The sequence below is a fragment of the Candoia aspera genome, chromosome 3, assembly GCF_035149785.1.
Source record: "Candoia aspera isolate rCanAsp1 chromosome 3, rCanAsp1.hap2, whole genome shotgun sequence".
Classification (NCBI taxonomy): Eukaryota; Metazoa; Chordata; class Lepidosauria; order Squamata; family Boidae; genus Candoia; species Candoia aspera.
In genome coordinates this window covers 44,465,535-44,484,704 of record NC_086155.1, presented here as the reverse complement: position 1 = coordinate 44,484,704, position 19,170 = coordinate 44,465,535, and the positions used below count along the sequence as shown (strand labels likewise).

The 19,170-nt window shown below is 41.1% G+C and overlaps 1 protein-coding gene across 1 annotated transcript; it reads right to left on the bottom strand.

The window, feature by feature from the left end:
- Nucleotides 1–109: 109 nt before the first annotated feature.
- Nucleotides 110–16,393, bottom strand: LOC134493173 (Krueppel-like factor 15). Its single transcript, XM_063297502.1, has 3 exons — nt 15,731–16,393; nt 7,369–8,388; nt 110–1,142 (listed from the first exon to the last, which is right to left on the bottom strand). The coding sequence occupies exons 2-3, from the start codon at nt 8,295–8,297 to the stop codon at nt 962–964; spliced, it is 1,110 nt and encodes a 369-aa protein (XP_063153572.1). The 5' UTR covers nt 8,298–8,388; nt 15,731–16,393; the 3' UTR covers nt 110–961.
- Between the last annotated feature and the right edge of the window lie 2,777 nt (nt 16,394–19,170).

Sequence of the window (19,170 nt, the reverse complement as noted above, 5' to 3'; positions counted from 1 at the left end):
CTACTGGGATAGCAAAACCAATGCAAGGATTTAGTGTACTGTACAGATGTCATAATACATTGGTTAGTATTTTGTCAAATTTAATGTATCAGGCCCTTTAAAATAATAAAATTAAAATGGATTGAGCTGAAGAATCATTCTGGCTTGCCTTATTAGAAAGGCAGAAGGCACCCTCTAGCAATGCAGCACTTAGACAAAAAGCAAGAACTGCACAATTTCACCTTGGGTACCATTCTGAGGCACTGGCAATCTACATTCCACAGAATATGCATTTTAAATGTGGCTCTTAAGAGACAAAATAATCATTCACAGTAATCCAAAATCTAATTCATTTCCCCAAAGAAAACTTAAAAAAACAAAACATATTACAGGGAAAGCAATCAAACTCACTTTGGAGTGGCAAAATATAAGTTTGGGAAGGTAAAGTCCGTATTTTAAAAGAGGAACTTGGAATTCATGGAGTAATTTGTTTGCTGGATTTGGGAAATTGTAACTGATGTTCACTTGCATGCATCAACCTGAAATAATTTTCTCCCATTGTTTTGGTTTTAGAATAAATGCCAGATTGATCAAACAGGGGTAGTCTGAGAAATGATGAAAAGAGTAACTTACATTTGAATACTGTCCCTTGTGTACAGCTTAACAGAAGATTCAGAATTCCTGAATATGTACAGTATTTACAAAATTCAATATGAAACAGGATCTCATGCTGTTCTTCTCCACATCCTGAATTGTCACATTTTCCTCTCAGATATAATTTACAATTATTAACATGTATTAAAGATCTTGATTTGGAGGCAAACCCTAATTGTAAGGCACATTCAAACAGAGGTAAGCTTCCCCCAGACTTAAAGAAGTCACTTTCTAATTTCCTCCTCTCCTAAAGGAAAATCATATTTTCTATTCAGTTGTCCTTTGAGTTGACAGGAATTCTTCTCGAGGCAAGCAAGCAGAGAGTTGGTTAACTATTATGAAAACAACCTGCTGTCTGACTTCCTGAACTGAATGACCCTTTGTGGATCTTCATATGTTTAGATAAGTGATCACTGCGGGCAAATTTCTTCTCGCACACTTGGCACTGGTAAGGCTTGAGTCCAGAATGGGAGCGCTTGTGGCGAGAGAGCTCATCTGAACGGGAAAACCTGCCAGACAGAAGAGGAAATATTTGTTTACCGCACATTTGTTGAAACCAAAGAGACTGTTGCTTTTCACCCTGTGCCATCAACAACAAACCGCAGAATGCAGGAGAGATTTCTGGGATATAGAAAAGATAATCAAATAGATGCCACTCTAATTTGAATCTCAAGAAACCAGTGTTTTTCCATTTATGAAGTTTCCCTTGTAAACCAAACTTTGGCCCATGTATGTTCACACGTATACATTATGTATAGCATGCTAGATATGAACCAAGGAAGAGAAGAGATATGGCACCTCTCAAGTTCACAACAATAAAGGCTTGTGGTCCTTTATTCTTGTGCACCTCTGATCTTCTCTTTCCCTCTTATGGTGTCTTTGCTTCTATTTTCACATGCAGATTTGGATGCACACACACAATCTTCCTATGAAGTCTTCCAACAAAGAAATTCAAAGGCCTTGACAAATATTAACAAAGCCATTGTATCTTTGTGAAACACCACTTCTCTATTTAGAATGTGAAAAGAGATGCAGAAGGAAGCGCCACTTATCCAGTGTTATGTAACAATTCAGGAAAAGACTAGACATGATCTCACAGCCTATCAAACCGGGCTCAGAACACAAACTGCTCTCTAGCAGATTTATTTTCCTTTTAATTGCAAAGGAGCCTTTGTTCAAATGGAAAGATGTAAGGCAGGTATTGGGCAACATGCAACATGGAACAGCCTAATTTCAAAACCCTCTCCAAGCAATCAGTTCAGTTCTCTGGTTTGAGCAATCTGTCTCTCTCCTTGGCTGCCTGCAAGACAAAGACTTTTGGGGGGTGGGGGTGGGGGGTGAGGGGAAGAGACTGTCTCAAAAAAAGAGACAAAGACAGGGAAGCAAAAATAAACTTTCCAAAAGGTCAGTTCTGGCCCTGCCCACCACTGACTTTAGCTCTGTCCAACACTGAACCTTCAGAAGATGCCCTTCCCTGGAATGTGGCCCTTGACATAACAGCATTCCCAGTTCTAAAGGAATAATATTGACCTATTTTATCCATCCTCCCAGGAACTACAGCCTGATGGAAACCAACTCCAGGCTATGAGAATAGCTCTTTACCAAGGGCACATTCATATGACTATACAGTACTTACGATTAAGGGCCACCACCTTCACCATAATGACACTTCTGTAGAATGACCTCACCTCTAACAATGTCAACTCCAAAGTTGGCATGGTGTAAGCATTCTCTAAAAATGTTTAGGTTAGCTTTTCCTAGCCAATAGCTCCCACTGATATTTTGGATCATTTAAACAGATTGTTTGTTTATACGCATAACTAAACAATGCTCTGAATCTGGTATTTACATAAATGAGCAGCAGTACATATATCATAAATAAAAAAATAGCAATAAATAAATTTAAATAAATTAAGACCAGGCATGCACCCACATGATGCACATGGGCATCATTACACCATAAGTCTCTACTTGACTAAATAAAAAGAGAGCCCTGGTCAGCTACAGTCCTCCAGCATGTGTGTACATATTGAAGCATACAGGTTATCTGCTCCAGTTTTATTCATTTATTTATTTAATTACTAACTCCTTTGCATGACTATGGCCTTCCCAAGGCAGCTTACAATAAGAACACATACAGTTGCCAATGCCACAGACTGTTATCGTTGCAAACTAGCAGCAACCATCAATTTAAAAGAAGTGAACTACAATGCAATATAATTCAAGCTGTAACCATACATACAAGTAAAACTGTTCAAAGATATACACACAATACTCTTTGATAGCATATTAAAGACAGAAAAAGAAAGCAAGCTCTTTCTACACCTCAGTAAGCACACTACAAAGACCAGTGATCTGATGTAGGATAAACATCATTTCTTTAAAATAGTTTTACACCACCCTTCATTTTTCTGACCTGGTTCACATACAGTATTAAGTTACAATGTGGCCTATTTGGTTTAGGCTTACCGTGTTATATGAACCCCCCCAATTGTGGTCTGAACAAATCATACAAACCCAGCTAAGCTCTAGGATATGTTCAATGCTGCATCAGGCCCTTGGGCTAGAATCAATCCAAGTTTAATTATTTTTATGCTCCTTCAATAAGTAGTGTAAAAAAGAGCCAGCATAACTAAGAAACAAACTTCTGGATACATCACTTAGATCAGTGGTTCCCAAACTTTTTGGCACCAGGGACTGGTTTCGTGGAAGACAATTTTTCCACGGACTGGGGTGGTGGTGGTTTCAGGATAATTCAAGCACTTCCTCTTTTTCCCGACCTTTTATTCTTTTTTCTTCATGCCGTTTGGAGATAGCAGCCAATGGGCTTGCTTTCTGACAGGAGGCGGAGCTCAGGTGGTAATGCGAGTGATGGGGAGCAGCCATAAATTCACTCGCTCGCCCACTGCTCACCTCCTGCTGTGCGGCCCGGCTCCTAACAGGCCACAGACCGGGGGTTGGGGACCCCTGACTTAGATAACTAATTTCTGTATCCATTTTGAAGCTATAATTTGTCCTACCTATCTATACATATGGGCTGCATAATTTGGGAGGCCCTCTCTTGCAGCAGGCTCTCTTAGTTCACTACCCAGTTCCCCCTGCCATTTTGAAGGTCTCCCCTGAAATGAGAAGGGCAACCCAGATTGGGTGGGTTGCTCTTTTCAAGCTCTATCAAAACCCTGACTCTGCCACTGTATAGAGCCAGCTGGACAAAACCAAGAAATGCACGGTGACATAATGGATTTGTCACCCTCTGGTTTCCTTTTTTTGTCTTAATGGCTCCAACTATAGCAGTGTTTCTCAACCTTGGCAACTTGAAGATGTGTGGACTTCAACTTTCAGAATTCCCCAGCCAGCCATGTTTTCTAGAGGAAACTAAGAGCAGCTCTGGATCAAGATCAATTAAGTTTAAAATCCAGATCTCTCAGTGACCAACCTGGGCATCCTAGCAACCCAGAAACAGGGCAGAAGGCAACATCAACTTTTGGCTTACAGCCACTGGTAGGTAACTTTTTTTTTAATCCATTCAATCGTGTCCGATTCTTGGAGACTGCCTGGACAAGTCCCTGCAGTTTTCTTGGCAAGGTTTTTCAGAAGGGGTTTGCCGTTGCCTTCTTCCTAGGGCTGAGAGAAAGTGACTGGCCCAAGATCACCCAGCTGGCTTTGGGCCTAAGTGGGGACTAGAACTCACAGTCTCCCAGTTTCCAGCCTGATGCCTTAACCACTGCACCAAACTGGCTCTCAGATGATAATTTTTTTTTAAAGACCATTTTTTTCTCAATTTTTGCCTAACGGATCAGGCTTTGACTCTCCTAATCCAGAATCAACCTGGCTAGAAGAAAACTAATATATCTAGAGTACCTACCTCCTTCAATAGAATTCCAAAATAGAGGGAGTGCATTCCTGTTTACCAAAACATGGTAGAACCGTTTAAGAAGGCTCCTATAAAATAATGTAGAATCTGAAGTATGTTTTGCTGGGCTTCTGGTGGGGGACATGGCAGACTGAACAGCTGTGTCCATGGGCTCCACAGACAGAACTGACTATGCAGCAGTTTTTCCGGGATCAGGCAGGTTTTTTTTTTGAACCTTATTCCCAAAACTCAGTTGCTCCATCCTCAGATCCTCAGTTTTATGTTAGCTCAAGAGGCCTTGTATTAAGTCAAACTGTTTCCCCAACTAGCCCAAGACTGTCTACTCTGATCTGAAGAGGCTTTCCAATAACATTGGCAGGGTCATTCAATCACTTGCTTCCAGAATCTGGCTATAATTAAATATTGTAAAAGCCAAAATGTTTGGTTTTGACTGAACATGTGATTAATTTTAAAAAAAACTATAATTAAGCAAAATATTTGTGCACTTAATTTCAATGTTTAACAGGACATGTCAAGGACAGAGCCTGGGAACTTCTGAATCCCACATACGCATTCTTTCAGTGAACTACAGTCAGTGCATTCAGTTTGCCTGTCTCTCAGAAGGGTCTCCTTCCTCTCTAACTTGCAAAAGCTATAACCTCCATGCTACCTTATGTCAGAAAAAGGGAATGTGTGGGCCCCCCAGATGTTGCTGCTATCCTTGGCCATGCCAGGCAGGGCTGCTGGCAGTCATAATTCAAATCATCTGTAAAACCATAGATTACTCAGTCTGATCTAAGCTGTTAGAGATTCCAGGCAGCCTGAGAGATGTTTTTGCCTAAGCTGTTTTTGAGAGGGAGAATCCCTACCCTATTTTTACACACACGCACAAACACACAAACAGAGCTTGGCATCTCTGAAAATAAGTTAGATATTATTTCATATAGTTTCTCTTATTCTGGGCTATCATAGCTGGGCTGTAAAAATCTGGATGACCATTTGATAGGAGTAAAGAGATGCAGAAATCTGAACTCTTTGTTCCCATCCTGAGGTTATCTGGCATCTTGCAGTCCAGATATGGTAACCCTGTTCTTATCACAGAACTGTCACTGGGACAAACAACACAGCTCTGGCAATCACTGCAAAGCTCCCTGTAAATGCAGAGAATCACACATCTGTCAGCAGCAGCCTCTCTCCACATTTGGAAAGTCTCCACTGATGCAATGACAGGCAGACAGCTGGAGGCTTAGAATTGTACGTAGAACCATCTGCTTGAAGAAGAGATATGTACATAAATGTAATTTTTCAAAACTTTGCAACTTTACCCCCATAAGATATAGCCTGAGAACTGAAAGGACCAGCATAACTGCATAAATAAAATGAAGTTTTGACACAGTCCATGAGTGGATAATTCTTTATCAGGACCAACAAAATATGTACAAAACTGTGGACAGCTTTCAGGAGTTCCAGAACTCTTCATCCAGCAAGTTTACAAGAAGCAGACTGGGGGAAGAGAGAGACTGGAGGGGTGAATAAGGCTAACATGAAGATACAGTCATGAAGGCTGCATGAGCAGTGCCTGTATGTGGAATACAACTATACCTGAGGGCCCAGTGACCTGCAGACTAGGAAGGATTCTGAGGGAAAGAGGGACTTCTATGGGGAACTCATTCAAGCTGCCTTTGAAAACTTATGTTGAACATAATCCCAAGAGATGGGGAGGTTAACGTAAAGGCTTTCCAAAGCTGCAGAACACCAAGCAAAAATTCAGCAGTTGAGGCTTTTCCCAGTCCTGCTAAGAAGGAAAGAAGTTACTTTACACCAAGCTAAACTATTGTAAGCTGTCAGGCAGCTGTAAAACAAATCAAAGCCATGAGTAGGGGAAGAGAGAAAGACAGAGAAAGTATTGTGTGTGAATCAGTCTCTCACCAAGAATGGACATAAGAAATGCCATGCCTATTTAACCGAAGATGCATCTAGTTCAATGTTCTATTCCTAACCAGATGCACATGGGAAGCCTAAGAGCAAGTTATGAGCACCAAAGTGTATCATTCATGTTTGTCAGATTGTTTTGATATTGGACTGGCAGCCTTTGATAGTTTTACCTTCCCAGAATTTGTTTAATTTCCTTTTAAAGCTGTGGAAATTGATGGCCTTAAGGGAATCCTTAATTTCATAATTTATCTATGGTGCTCTGTGAAGAAATACTTTCCTTTATCTATCCTAATCTTTTACCATTGAGTTTTGGAAGATATCTCCAAAAAGGAGACAAATGTGTGTGCCTTTTTAATAAGCTAAATGGTCTAAATTGTAATCTTCCCTTGTGGGCAATTTGATCTAGCCCTTTGAATATTTTAATTGCCACTTTCTGTATCTTTTCCAGTTCTGTATTAAATATATAGCAGCAGTCACACGCTATTGTCTAAATATTCACTTTTTAAAAAGTTGCTTTATATAAATGGGCACAGATATTATTAGGCACATCAAGAATAATTATCCAAGTATTAACAAATGCTTATCTGTTTCTATCACCTGTGCTGAGATTGCGTCTACATTTTTCAGATCAGGTATTAGATTTCAAATTATTTTTCAAGCAATGTATGATCTGATTTTGGACTATAATCCTAAAGAATCTTACAAGCTTCACTGAACCTACTGGGAATGTCTTTTGAGAAAATATATGTAGAATTACACTGTTGGTTCAGAGAAACAGTTTCAGAGATTACAGAATTCTAAGATCATTAAATATATTTCAAGTAATTCATTGAACAATGAACTATGCTAAAAACAGGCTTCAACAGTAAACCTGTAATTACAAAAGCAGCCAAATACATAGCTGAAGATCCTCATTAAGAAAGTGGTTTTCACTGTCACCCACTTACCTCCAACCACAGTCAGGCCACGTACAGGTATAAGGCTTTTCTCCAGTATGACGTCGGAAGTGTGCCTTAAGATGGGAACTCTTGGTATACATTTTGGTGCAGCCAGGATGTGTACATTTGTGGACTCGGATAACAGAAGGAGAAACTTTGGGGACCTTGGTCTCCATACTCCTTGGACTTCCAAGAACTTCTGGCCTCAGTGCCACAGGCAAAGGGGCTATTCGTACATACTTCTGGTCTGTGCCTTTCACAGGACTTGGGGTGACCTGAGGATAAACAGTTAAGTTCTGGCCTTGCATTCTGATAATCAAGTGGGCCACCCGAATACCACCAAGAGAGCTCTGGATGGATGAGCTATCTTCTGCTTGGACAGGCTGGATCTGAAGGAGAACAGGGATTGTCCCCATGGTTCCAGGCATGCTTATGTCTCCAGATACCATTCCAGCCTGAACAGAGCTAGAAATGCCTTCATCTAGATCAGTCCCAGCAGCAGACTGTTCCCCTGCACTGCTTAAGTTGATTTCAGATTTTATCGCAAGTTGTCCTCCTGGCTGTTTGTCATTTATCTCATCCTTGAGAAGTGCCTTCTTCTCATTGAGGAACTCCTCAATCTCTTCCAGTGTAGGGATGAAATCTCTAGAGACTTCAGAACAAAAATCTGGCAGCTTGAGGTAAGCCTCATAGATGGTATTCTGTGGTTTCTCCACTTCCTTCTTTACCATCGACAACGAGACACCCATCTCTGATGTACATGCTGTATTTGAGGTAACAGCTGGAACAGATACTTGTTCACTGCTGCAATCCTGCAGTAAATTTAATGGTGGCATGTCAGGCTTGAGAACATCTAATATGTTATCTTGCTGATCAAAAGCTGGGGCAAGCAATGCGCTAGAAACAGATACCAGTTTGCTATGACTTACTGAGACCATGGGTTGGTCTAGTCCCTCATAAAAAGATGAACTGTAAGCTGGGTAATCAAATCAGATGGAAATGAAGATCTTGGGAAATCTATAGATCCACCTGCAAGAAAATAACCACAAACTTGTCTAAAGGAATCCACATTCTAGCTGAAGCAAAATCAAGATATGGAAGATTTTTAGAAACTAATTTCATAGGAACACAAATTCTAATTCAAAAATCTCCTTGAAACATACTGCAGTGGTATCCAAATACTGACTTTCAAGTTAGCAACAAACTCATGATATCTGCAACTGTTAAGAAAGCCATTGATTTGGCCCAAAATCTATCCTTATCTTTTAATTATTTGGTCAGTGATGCATTGGCATTCTCCTTTCGCCCTGAATTTCACTGCACATTCTATTATTATTGTTGTTGTTGTTATATAATTTATCCCACCTTTTCTTTATATATAACTCAAGGTGGCAAACGTATCATTTCGATTTTCAATTCCAGTGTGCAATTTCAAGATTTAGATTTTGAAATGTTATTGTATTATGGTATACATGCACAAAATCAATTTTATAATAAAAAGGTATTTCTGCAAAAAAAGATAAAGTCCAGCCACACTTATTAAACTATAGGCATATACAACACTCTACATATTCTGCACCACATCAAAAGATTCAGTGAAACAATGGGACAAATAAGCACTGCAGCACAAATAAAATCTGCATCACCGTATATCTATCCTGTTGCGCCTGCAGACACAGCTGTCCCTATGCTAGAATGGGACAAATGATTCTGTAACCAGAAGTTAATTTTGTAAACATACCTATGCTCTCAGTTCAGTAGAACAGAAATGGCTCAGAAGAACAAACTGTTTCTGGCAAGCATATCACATAGGAACCCAGTTGTGCAGACTGCATGGCACAAAAATTCTAAATTGTATTTATCAGTCATGTAGCCTGATGGGGAACTAATAAGAACCATGTTTCAAACATTAGCAAAGTCAGAGCAACCAGTATTCACATCTATTGTATCAATCCCTCCTCATAGAGATATTTTCCACAAATTTGAAATTCATCACTGAATTTGGCAATATGTAGAATTTGGTCAGAATTTCAGACAATCAGCAAGAATAGAAGGTGCATTCAGCCATGACTTCCTGCTGACTGTTCATGTATCTGTGCAGACACCCAAACAAACACTTTGCTTAGTGAGCAAATAACTTGAAGCTGAGAGTGGAATAGATAACTTAGCTTCTCTTAGGAAAATGTTCCCATAGAAGAAGGGGCTGTTGAGATGGTATCAGAGATGGAGCCCTAAAAAAGGATAGAGAGGATTCTGAAGGGCTAAGGAGAAGAACTGGAAAGAAAACTTGGATATAATGGCTGGCAAGAAGTAAGATGGATGTAGACAGTGTTACACTCTTAAAAGATTTGGGTTTGGTTTCAGGACAGAGTAATGATGGCTGATGGACCTAAATTAGACTGTGCAGTGTTATACTGTGGAAGTCTTGTTAGTTCAAGGGCAAATCTGGAGGAGGTCGCTGAAGAGAGTTGTTAGTTGAGATCCAGAAGAAGGCTCACTGAAGACCTGAAGAGGAGGCTGTATTGTGAGACCCTGTCTAATCAATCTCAGGACTGAAGATGACAGAAAATAGGACATTCTCCCAGCCAGAGCTGGGAGTGGAAGCTTTTGCCAATCCAGGAGGGAAAGAAGGCCAGCCAGTACCTCTTTAGCTCTTTCCTTACCTTTAAAGTAGGATCTGAATGGAAATAACTATGGGCACATTATGTCAGAGCAACCTTATTGCTTGCAAACATATACTGTACTGTATGCAGTTAAGAGAAATCGTAAGCCACCATATTCAGTAGTGGAAGGAAAAAAAGTTCTCCTTGCAAGGCAGAGAGAAAGTTTAAAAAGTCAAGTGGCAGCGTTATCAGTAGCCAAAGGGGAAGATGAAGTGGGCACTGGAATGCAATTAGCCAGTTGTAAATTCTGCTTGCAGACCTAGCTGGTGAAATGAAACTAATGCCTTAGCTTTGATGTGCTTTGTTAATAAATGAAAAATCTACCACCCACCAATCCAAAGGAATTGTTGTTACATTGTGTCATTCATCAAATCTTATGAGCCCATAGAAAGTCCCTGCGACAAGGTGAATCTCCTTCAAGCTGAATTCTACTAATGATTTCAGGGATATGGCCAGGCAGCATTTTTGGCAACAGCACAGGTGGTTAGCTCACCATTTTAACTTCCCTGAGTACTTGCATCAAATTGCATACATGCATTTGTTCCTTTTGTGAAGATACAATTTTGTAAGTCGCAAAAAATTTATCAACCAATTCAAAACGTTTTCAATCCACTTTTTTTCCTTATATTTTTATATAATAGCAGCCATAACTGGAAATGTTGAAAAAAAAAATAAGCCCAAATTTGTGTAAACAGATTTGAATGACAAAAAACAGTTTGAGAATGTTTTCCCGGTCCCACTGGGTACAGCACACTGAATGTTAAAATTCAGAACTCTCTGGCTGTATTCCAAGGGCTTAACTGACAGAACACTTTTCTTTAATAGCATTCAAATCAGCTTATCTTCTTGTGTACCTTCCTGCAAGAAAACCTAATTACAGGTACATTCCTGAACAAACATACTGACTTTTTGAGAGCACAGCATTCAAAGCATTTCAATTCCAGCCCAAGGCAACATTCAGGTCAAAGACCTGGCATTGCTCAATGCATTTTTTAACACACCATTCACAACAGTTGGACTGTTTCTTTGATCCCACACCCACTGCAGGTGCCTGTAACGTAAGTCCAGAAATTGCAAGCAGTTAGCTCACTCTCCCTTCTTCCCCTCTGGAACATTTGGTGGCAATCTAAAGAAATGAAGACCAGATTTTGTTAAAAATAAAACTGGGAAGCTTAAGAAACATCCCAGAAAAGGCAAATGCGATGATTTCTGTTCTGTTGCCAAGAATCAATATGACCCACCGTCACAAGAAGTAAAGCTTGTCTAGCAGTCTTTACCTTTAAAGAATATTAAATACATGGCTGGTTTTGCACTTTGTGATTTGTTTTAGCCATGGTTTACTAGAAACAGCCATTGAGCTGGTTCAGACACAATGCTAAGCCAGCCATTTACAAATCCAGTACCTGGGTTATACAATATATTAAGCCAAAAACCAAATATATCATATGATGTCTCAAGATCAAATAAAGGGGCAATGGGGGAGGGGGACATTCACATTCAAATAGAGGTAGTCCTCACTTAACGACCATTCATTTAGTGATGGTTCAGACTTACAACAGTGCTGAAAAGCCTACTTGCGACTGGTCCTTGCACTTAGAACCACTGCAGCATCCCCACAGTCACGTGATCACCATTTTCAATCTTCCCCACCAGCTTCTGGCAAGCAAAACCAATGGGGAATTGCACGATTCATTTAACAGCCATGTGGTTCACTTAATGACATCAATGATTTGCTTAACGACTGCTGCAAAAAAGGGTGGTAAAATCAGGTTGGATTTGCTTAATGACCACTTTGCTTAGCAACCAAAATTCTGGTCCCAGTTGTGGTTGTTAAGCGAGGACTACCTGTATACTATAGAACGGTGTTTCTCAACCTTGGCGACTTGAAGATATGTGGACTCCAACTCCAAGAATTCCTCAGCCAGCAATTCTGGGAGTTGAAGTCCACACATCTTCAAGTTGCCAAGGCTGAAAAACATTGCTGTACAGGTTTGGAATTTTTAAAACGCAGACTCTTCAAATTAACACTTTCCGTATGGAGAGAGATGGTATTTTCTTTCCATTTCTTCTGTTTTATTATGGCTAGGGACTTGAAAACCAGAACAACTCCAGGCCTCTCTGGCACCTTCAGCCATGGAAGCTAGATGACTTCAGTCCATCACTCTGTCTGAGCCCAACCTACCTCACAGGGTTGTTGTGGTTGGGAAAAATGAGAAGAGGTAGTGCTATGTTTGGCACCTTGAGCTCTAAACTAAAGGCAGGATAGTCGACTAACAAACAAGCCAATATTTGAGAGGGCTTCACTCTGTGGGTTAGAACAGAAACTAAATATGGTCCAGAACTCAAAAACAGATGGCCAAGTTTCATCAGATTTCTCCCATTTCTATTTTTGGTTGACATTGTTTATTTTCACTGCTAAACTGTTTTTAATTATATGTCTCTGCCCCCCTCCTAATCCCCACTTCTTTCCTTCAGAAAATGGCTTCTTAAAGGCCCAGCACTGTACTAGATCTTCAAACAACAGCAGCTTCAGCAAGTGTTGAAAACACCGTGACTGCTGTCAGGGCTAAATCTGACATTATTTTTAGAAGGCATGAAAGGCACGTGTGTCTGTGTGTGTGTTGTCAGGATCCACTTAAAAATCTCATCTGCAATTTAAAGCCAAAGACTTGGGGGGGAGGTGTCCTTCCTTCATACTTGATGGCACACATATTTATTTTTCATGTGTGCACATAAAAATAAAGCAACCAGGGAGAAGGCCCTGACCAGAATAACGTCTATGATCAGATGTGTCTAAAGCTATTAAGACCCCATGCATTCAGACAACAAAATTGCCTTGTTGTCCGAACAGAGGCATTCAACAACTGCAAAAGAGGCTCTGTCAATAATAAAGGTGACGTGTTCTCAGCAATTTACTCTCTGAGAACACTTTCTCCCTGACAACAGAGAGTCCAGTGAGAACTGGCCCTAACTGGATGCAGATACAAACTGGATTCTCATATTGCACTGTTGTGGCTTGTTTAACTAAAGTTTATTTACTCAATAAAAACAGTCTGTATTCCCACAACACATTAGAGCAAAAGAGAGAGAGAGAGAAAGGGAGGGAGGAAATCACATATTGACGTAGCATGTTATGTGAATATGGCCACTTTACTATATGGATAAAACAAGCGACCTGAGTTAACATGTTACTTTGTTTAAGTGCCTTCAAATTACATCCCGTTCCATGTGGCAAAATTATTTGCTATTATTTATTTAAAAGACTCATATATGAACAGGGATCTAAAATCAAGACCTTGAGTGAAACAGGCTCAGCTTCCATGCTTCCTACCTTCACCACAGAAACAGACTAATCAACAGCAGAACATTGCTTTGCATGCAGAATGTCCATCCATGGCCTTTCTATTTATTTAATTAAGCTGCCTTTTTGGACAAAGCCCATTCAAGGCAGTGATCAAAATGTAAATCTAATATTAGCATATAAAATTGTCATTAAAAGTGAAGCTTCAGAAATAAAGAGTCCAAGCATACATTTTAAAATGTAATTCAATTACCAGGAAAACATTTTCAGTAATCAAGTGCCAAAATAGACAACAATAGACTATTATTTGATGTGATACATCTTCTACCCCTCCAGACAATGAAAGAAAACACGCTCTCAAAATGATATTTACGCACCTTTGAAGTGAATTATCTTTTAATTTATACAAGGGAAAAACCATAAAGTCAGAAAGCTGGTTCACATCTGTATCAGCATCAAATGATGATTGACTAAGGTAAATCACTACTAAAACCAAATAGCAGGCATTGGTAGTATAAGCAATTTATTCTTCCTCTTTCATATGAGCAATATCTAAAATGACCCAGTCAATTTACACATAACTGCAAGCCAAGTATTAAGGAAAAGTCAAATGAAAAAAAATTACATGTGGAAAGAATTTGGAGACTAGATTCATATAAAGGCATTCTCATTTTTTGCACTTAAGTTTTCACCTATTTTAAAGGGGAAGGACATCTTACCTATTGCAGAGAGGAACTTTAAGTATAAAAACCATGAAAATTAGGATGTTCCACAGCCTAATTAAAGCTTTGTAAAGTTTAACTAGAAATCTGGCACAAGAACACCTGTTCTATCTTGGATACTGTGTTAATTTTGGTACATCCTTATCGTTCACGTTTTATGTTATCATTTATTTTATAGCAGTTTTTTGGCAAAGGAACAATTGAACAGTTTTGGCCAAGAGTTGAAAACCAGTTTTGGCAGTGAAAAATTAAGCCTGCTGAACTAAGAAATTAAATACTTGAATTCTAGTATTTGTGTAGATTTTAATATTATGTACGAATGGTAGCTGAGCCTTCCAATTTCCCCTGTATCTTGATTAATGAAAACATCAATAATAGGCACATTAACCAATGGAAATTTTGTAGTATTGAAGTCAGGAGGGGAAAGAGAGTATTTTTAAAGTAAGCAGGACAAACAAGAGACTAAAAGACTGAAACAGCTGCATGGCTGGCAGTGTGTGATTAAAGAAAATGAAGGTACCAAGTAAAATGGGTTGAAGGAAGTGAGAGCAGTGAATCAGGGGTAGGGGACAGCACAGAAGAGGGTAATCTCTTTGTGAAGATAGTGATGTTGCCTGGGCTCACCCCACCCCAAGACCTGATGCCCTGTAACCCACAGGCACAAATCACCTCTTTTTTTTTTCCCCAGAGAAAAATGTGGGTGGGAGGAAGAAAGAGACAGGGACATGTGGTCACATAGTGGAGGAAAGAGAGAAGACTGAGCAAAAGAGAGAGAGAGAGAGAGATGGAGAGAGAGAGAGAAATGAGTGGCAGAGTATTTGGAGAATAGGTGAAGGTAGGAGTGTGTAGGTTTAGGCAAATTCTCATGGATCAATCAGAAAGAAGAGAATATTGTTGGAGGTATGTAAAATGGGGACAAAAGAATTATGTGAAGGGATTTAAGGATGGGTGGCCCAGCTAGGTTTGGCCTTGCTAATCTCAACAAATTAAGCATGACCAGACCTGGTTAGTACTTGGATGGGAGACCCCCTCAAAATCCTAAAGCTGTAGCTAGACTGGGAATTGGATGGGAGAAAGCATCATCAAGCTACTTCTGCACAGTTGCCCTGAAAGTTACAGGGACCGGTCACCAGAAGCCAAGCTTGATATAGAGGAGACTCCTTCAAGAGTGGGCAAGTAGGACTAATTACAGTTGAGTTAAGAGTGTTTGTGCATTAATCTTAAAATGGGTGCAAAGGTGTCAAAGGCCAAGCTCACAATAATACTTGAGGCTCACCCCTAGCTGGATTGGGATTGCTGCTTTCTAGTGCAAAAGGAATGGACATGGCCAGTGACGAACCAGGGAAAAACAGAGAGGGGGAGTAGGCGAAGTGCACTGAGGGGGCAAACAAGCGAAAGTGCATTGCGTTGGAGTTGTAGAGAAGAACGGTGAACTTTTTGAGAAGGAGGGTGTTCCCCTGGCGTCAACTACGGGTATGCCAAAACGGGAGCGGGTAAGGCCCTATTGTCAACTCTCAGAGGTTGGGAAGCACGGGAAAGGAATCACGCGCCTTGCCTAACCCGCGCGCTCTTTGCTCCTCCGCAACCCGGCGCGAGCAGTTCAGACGGGAAGAGCGAGCTACCCGCTCAAGAAGAGGACAGCCACCGGACGAGGCTCCCCGGACCGCACGCGCTCCTCGGCTCACCTATCGGGTTCCCACCTACGACCGCGTCGCTTCCCCTCGCACCGATCCGAAGGCGGAGGAGTCCCGCCCTGCAAGCCAGAAGCACGGGGCAGGTCTGCCATCAATCAACAGAGCTCCACGTTTCCAATAGGCCGGGCAAGATCGACTCCGACGGCGGCGCACTCTGTCGAGGGACGAGCATCTCAGGTTACTCGCGTTCAGCGGCGCGTTGCTTCACGCGCCTGCAGAAGCTCTGCTCTAGAAGTTTAGCCTGCTTGGCTGGATTCCTGAAGCCCCATTACGTTTGTCAGCGTGACGGGAATCGGCTGCGTTTCTGAATTAACGCTTTCGGGGTGCGAAGATCGGACTGAAAAAAGCTATTCGTCATTTGGCGGCAAGAGGCCAGATTTTCTACTAGAAGCGCTCGGGAACTCCACTCGCCTTAACATGCCATCTGCAGTGAACAACCCCCGAGGATGATTTATTCCCCACTCAGTGTCCAAAGTAATTAAGCGGGGCGTTAAAACAAATACATTATCTGAAGAGCAGACCCGCCTTTCAGGGCCTTTTGCTCCCTGGCAAGCAAGATACGCACATCGGCTCTCGACCGCGAATCCCTCCCCAACCCAGCTAGCTGGGGCAGAGAAACAGCAAAACTATTTGTTGGAAGGTGTTAGTTCACACGCGGGTATTAGTGCATTCCCTGCGTGCCTTCCCAATACACGAGCTCGCAAAGTTGCCCTTTTACAGCAATAGTACACTTCGACCTTCCCTGCTGAAAATGCAGCCACTCCCTGCAACGCCCGCCTCCGTCCCCCTCCGCTCTCCCTCGTGCCCAGCTCGCGCGCGTCCACGCCAACAGCCCTTGTTAACCCTTACCATCGCCGACCGCGACGAAGCTCCCGCTTCCCTCTCCTCCTCACGCTCTCGCTTTCTGCTCATGTGATCCCAAGGTAGGTGCCCTCCGAAACAGTGGGCCCGCCTACTCGAAGGCTTGGTTCTATCCTAGTCTCCTCATTGGACAGCTCGCCGCAGGGGCTCGCCTGGCCCTGCTAGCCGCAGAGCCACGTGCCGTTGGTTCGGCGAGAACCCGGCAGGCGCAGCCAGGCCGTACCCGGGCACTTCCCCGCAGGCGCAAATACGGTTCTTGTTTACATTTTCGTTCTATTCTTGCCGCTCGCTTGAAGGTCAGAAGTTCTGATACTTCAGTTTTGAGGCTACTAGGATAAAAAGGTATATGTTATATTAGGAACTGTATGTAGGGCTAAATATGATGATTATGAAGTTACTATGTGAGATTTTTCTCCCTGTTGAGTACACAGGTGGGTATATTTGTAAGAACGTGCATTACGGGCTTGTCGGTGCAATCTGAAATACATCTATTAAGAAAGTCAAATCTTATGAGTTTAGGATTAAAATCATAAGCAAATATGGATTATTATTATTTTAAAAACTAAGCCCAGAACAGAAATAAAAGAATACTGTATCATCTGAATTTGAATATACTGTACGGAAATACAAGATGCTTAGTATCAGAGCTAGTGGAGTTATTTTGACCCATGATCCACAAAATTTCCCAAGCATCTCTCCCATCCTTGGCAGGGGGAAAGAGAAATAATAATAATAATATAAAATAGGAATACATCAGCTAGTTTTTCATGGCATCCAGCACCTGCTGCCTGAGGTTACAACCTCACTCTGCCTAATGGTAGGGCCAACCACCTGTAATGCCTTTGAACGTATACATATATTTTAAGGATCTTTAATGGTATCTGGAAATAACTACACACTGATTCTTCAGTCTTAAGTATATGCTTCTCCAGTAGCCTTCTCAAAAAATAGCTATGGGAACATTACGCTAAGGGGCCAGCAATCTTTGGTTGGACCAGATTCAGATTTGAAAGTTACCAAAGTGGTCACTTGGATTTCCTGTGGCAATGAGCTCCTGAACATATATTTAATTGGCAGCATTCGCTCACGGCTAGGAATTGCTTTATTAAATTTCCCAGCGTCTCTAAGGCAGATTTGCTCCAGGGTAGTGTGACAGATTTAAAATGGTGTATCCAAAACGTAACTGTAAACCATTGGGAAACATAGCAACAACCTCTCCCCAATACTGTAACAGCATTTACTCCCCCCCCCCACACACACACACTCAAATGACTCCAATACTGAGGGACAGACTTACAGGTAAATAGGCTTAGTTGGGATGGGGCTACCTGTAGGAACCAGTGTATGCATGGACAACTCCCTTCACACCCATCAGGCTCTCTCTATATTTTTAAAAATTAAATAATAAAAAACTGGTATTCTCCAAAATTTGAGCCTCCAGCATTATCTTTATTTCTCTGAATACCACTGGGACATGGGGCCTATAGCATTCTCAGAAAATAAAAATTGTGCTTAGTTGCAATCTAGTATTGTTTGAAAATGCTCTCCTGCCCAGAAAGCTGAAATATGGTAAGGAGTGAGAATGGATGATGAGGAGCAACTTCACAGTTTAATTCTGGTTAATGTGATTGCTATGTCTATTGCAAAAGCTATTTTGTGAACAAACCATCTCATTTCTCCCTGTCCCAGCAAGGATTTTGTGAGGTTACCTGCAACATGCTCTCAAATTTCTATCTCAGAAATAGAGCAGGTATGTACTTTGGGGGGGGGGGCTTAAAAAAGTCAAGATGGTGACCACAACCATGAAATTGAAGCCCCACTCCTTTTTTATTTGGAGCTTTGATTGTATGGTTATGGCCACCATCTTGACTTTTTTGACACCCCCCATGGACATCCCTGAAATAGAGGAAGAGGAAGTGCTTCCCCATTCAGACCATTCAGCTTTAGCCACTATCAATAGTGAAAATGTAGACTGTGTCCATACAAGACATTACAGTGCTGTTTTCTGTCCATGTGCGGCTTGCAAACTATGAATTAGAGTTTACTGTGTTGTATGAACTCAGTTAATTGCAACTTATTTAGTAAGCCACGATTAAGCAGGAACAAAAAGACAGATGCCTGAAACCAGTGAAATCGAAACAAGTAACAATAGAAATAGCAATTCATTCACAGTTAAAATAGAAGTCCTAGGACGACCAGATATCTGAACAGGCAAAGGAGGACACAGACAATTGGAAAGGAGGACAAATGGGGGGAAAAGAGGACACAGTAAGTGTTTAATTTTCTTGGCATCTGCAACAAAAATTACACCAAAAAACTGCAAACAAATGTACTTAGGCCTACATGTATATGAAATTACTTTTTTGATCAGAGAGACTGGTTTTTTTAATCACGATCTTTTCCAACAAATCTTTATTTTCAAGAACATATGCTAGCGATAATATAGAATTGACAACAATGTGCTTTTCAAATTTCACCATAGAAACATATGACAAGTTATGTGGTCTACAGACTAGTGATCATAGATTTGAAGGGACTGGACTGAAGTTGATTGTTGGAATCATGAAATA

Excerpts from the sequence above, each read along its gene's own strand:
- LOC134493173 (XM_063297502.1), bottom strand. The coding sequence starts at position 8,297 with ATGGTCTCAGTAAGTCATAGCAAACTGGTATCTGTTTCTAGCGCATTG. Across the intron at positions 1,143-7,368 it reads TGGCCTGACTGTGGTTGGAG|GTTTTCCCGTTCAGATGAGC; the intron begins GTAAGTGGGTGA and ends TCTGTCTGGCAG.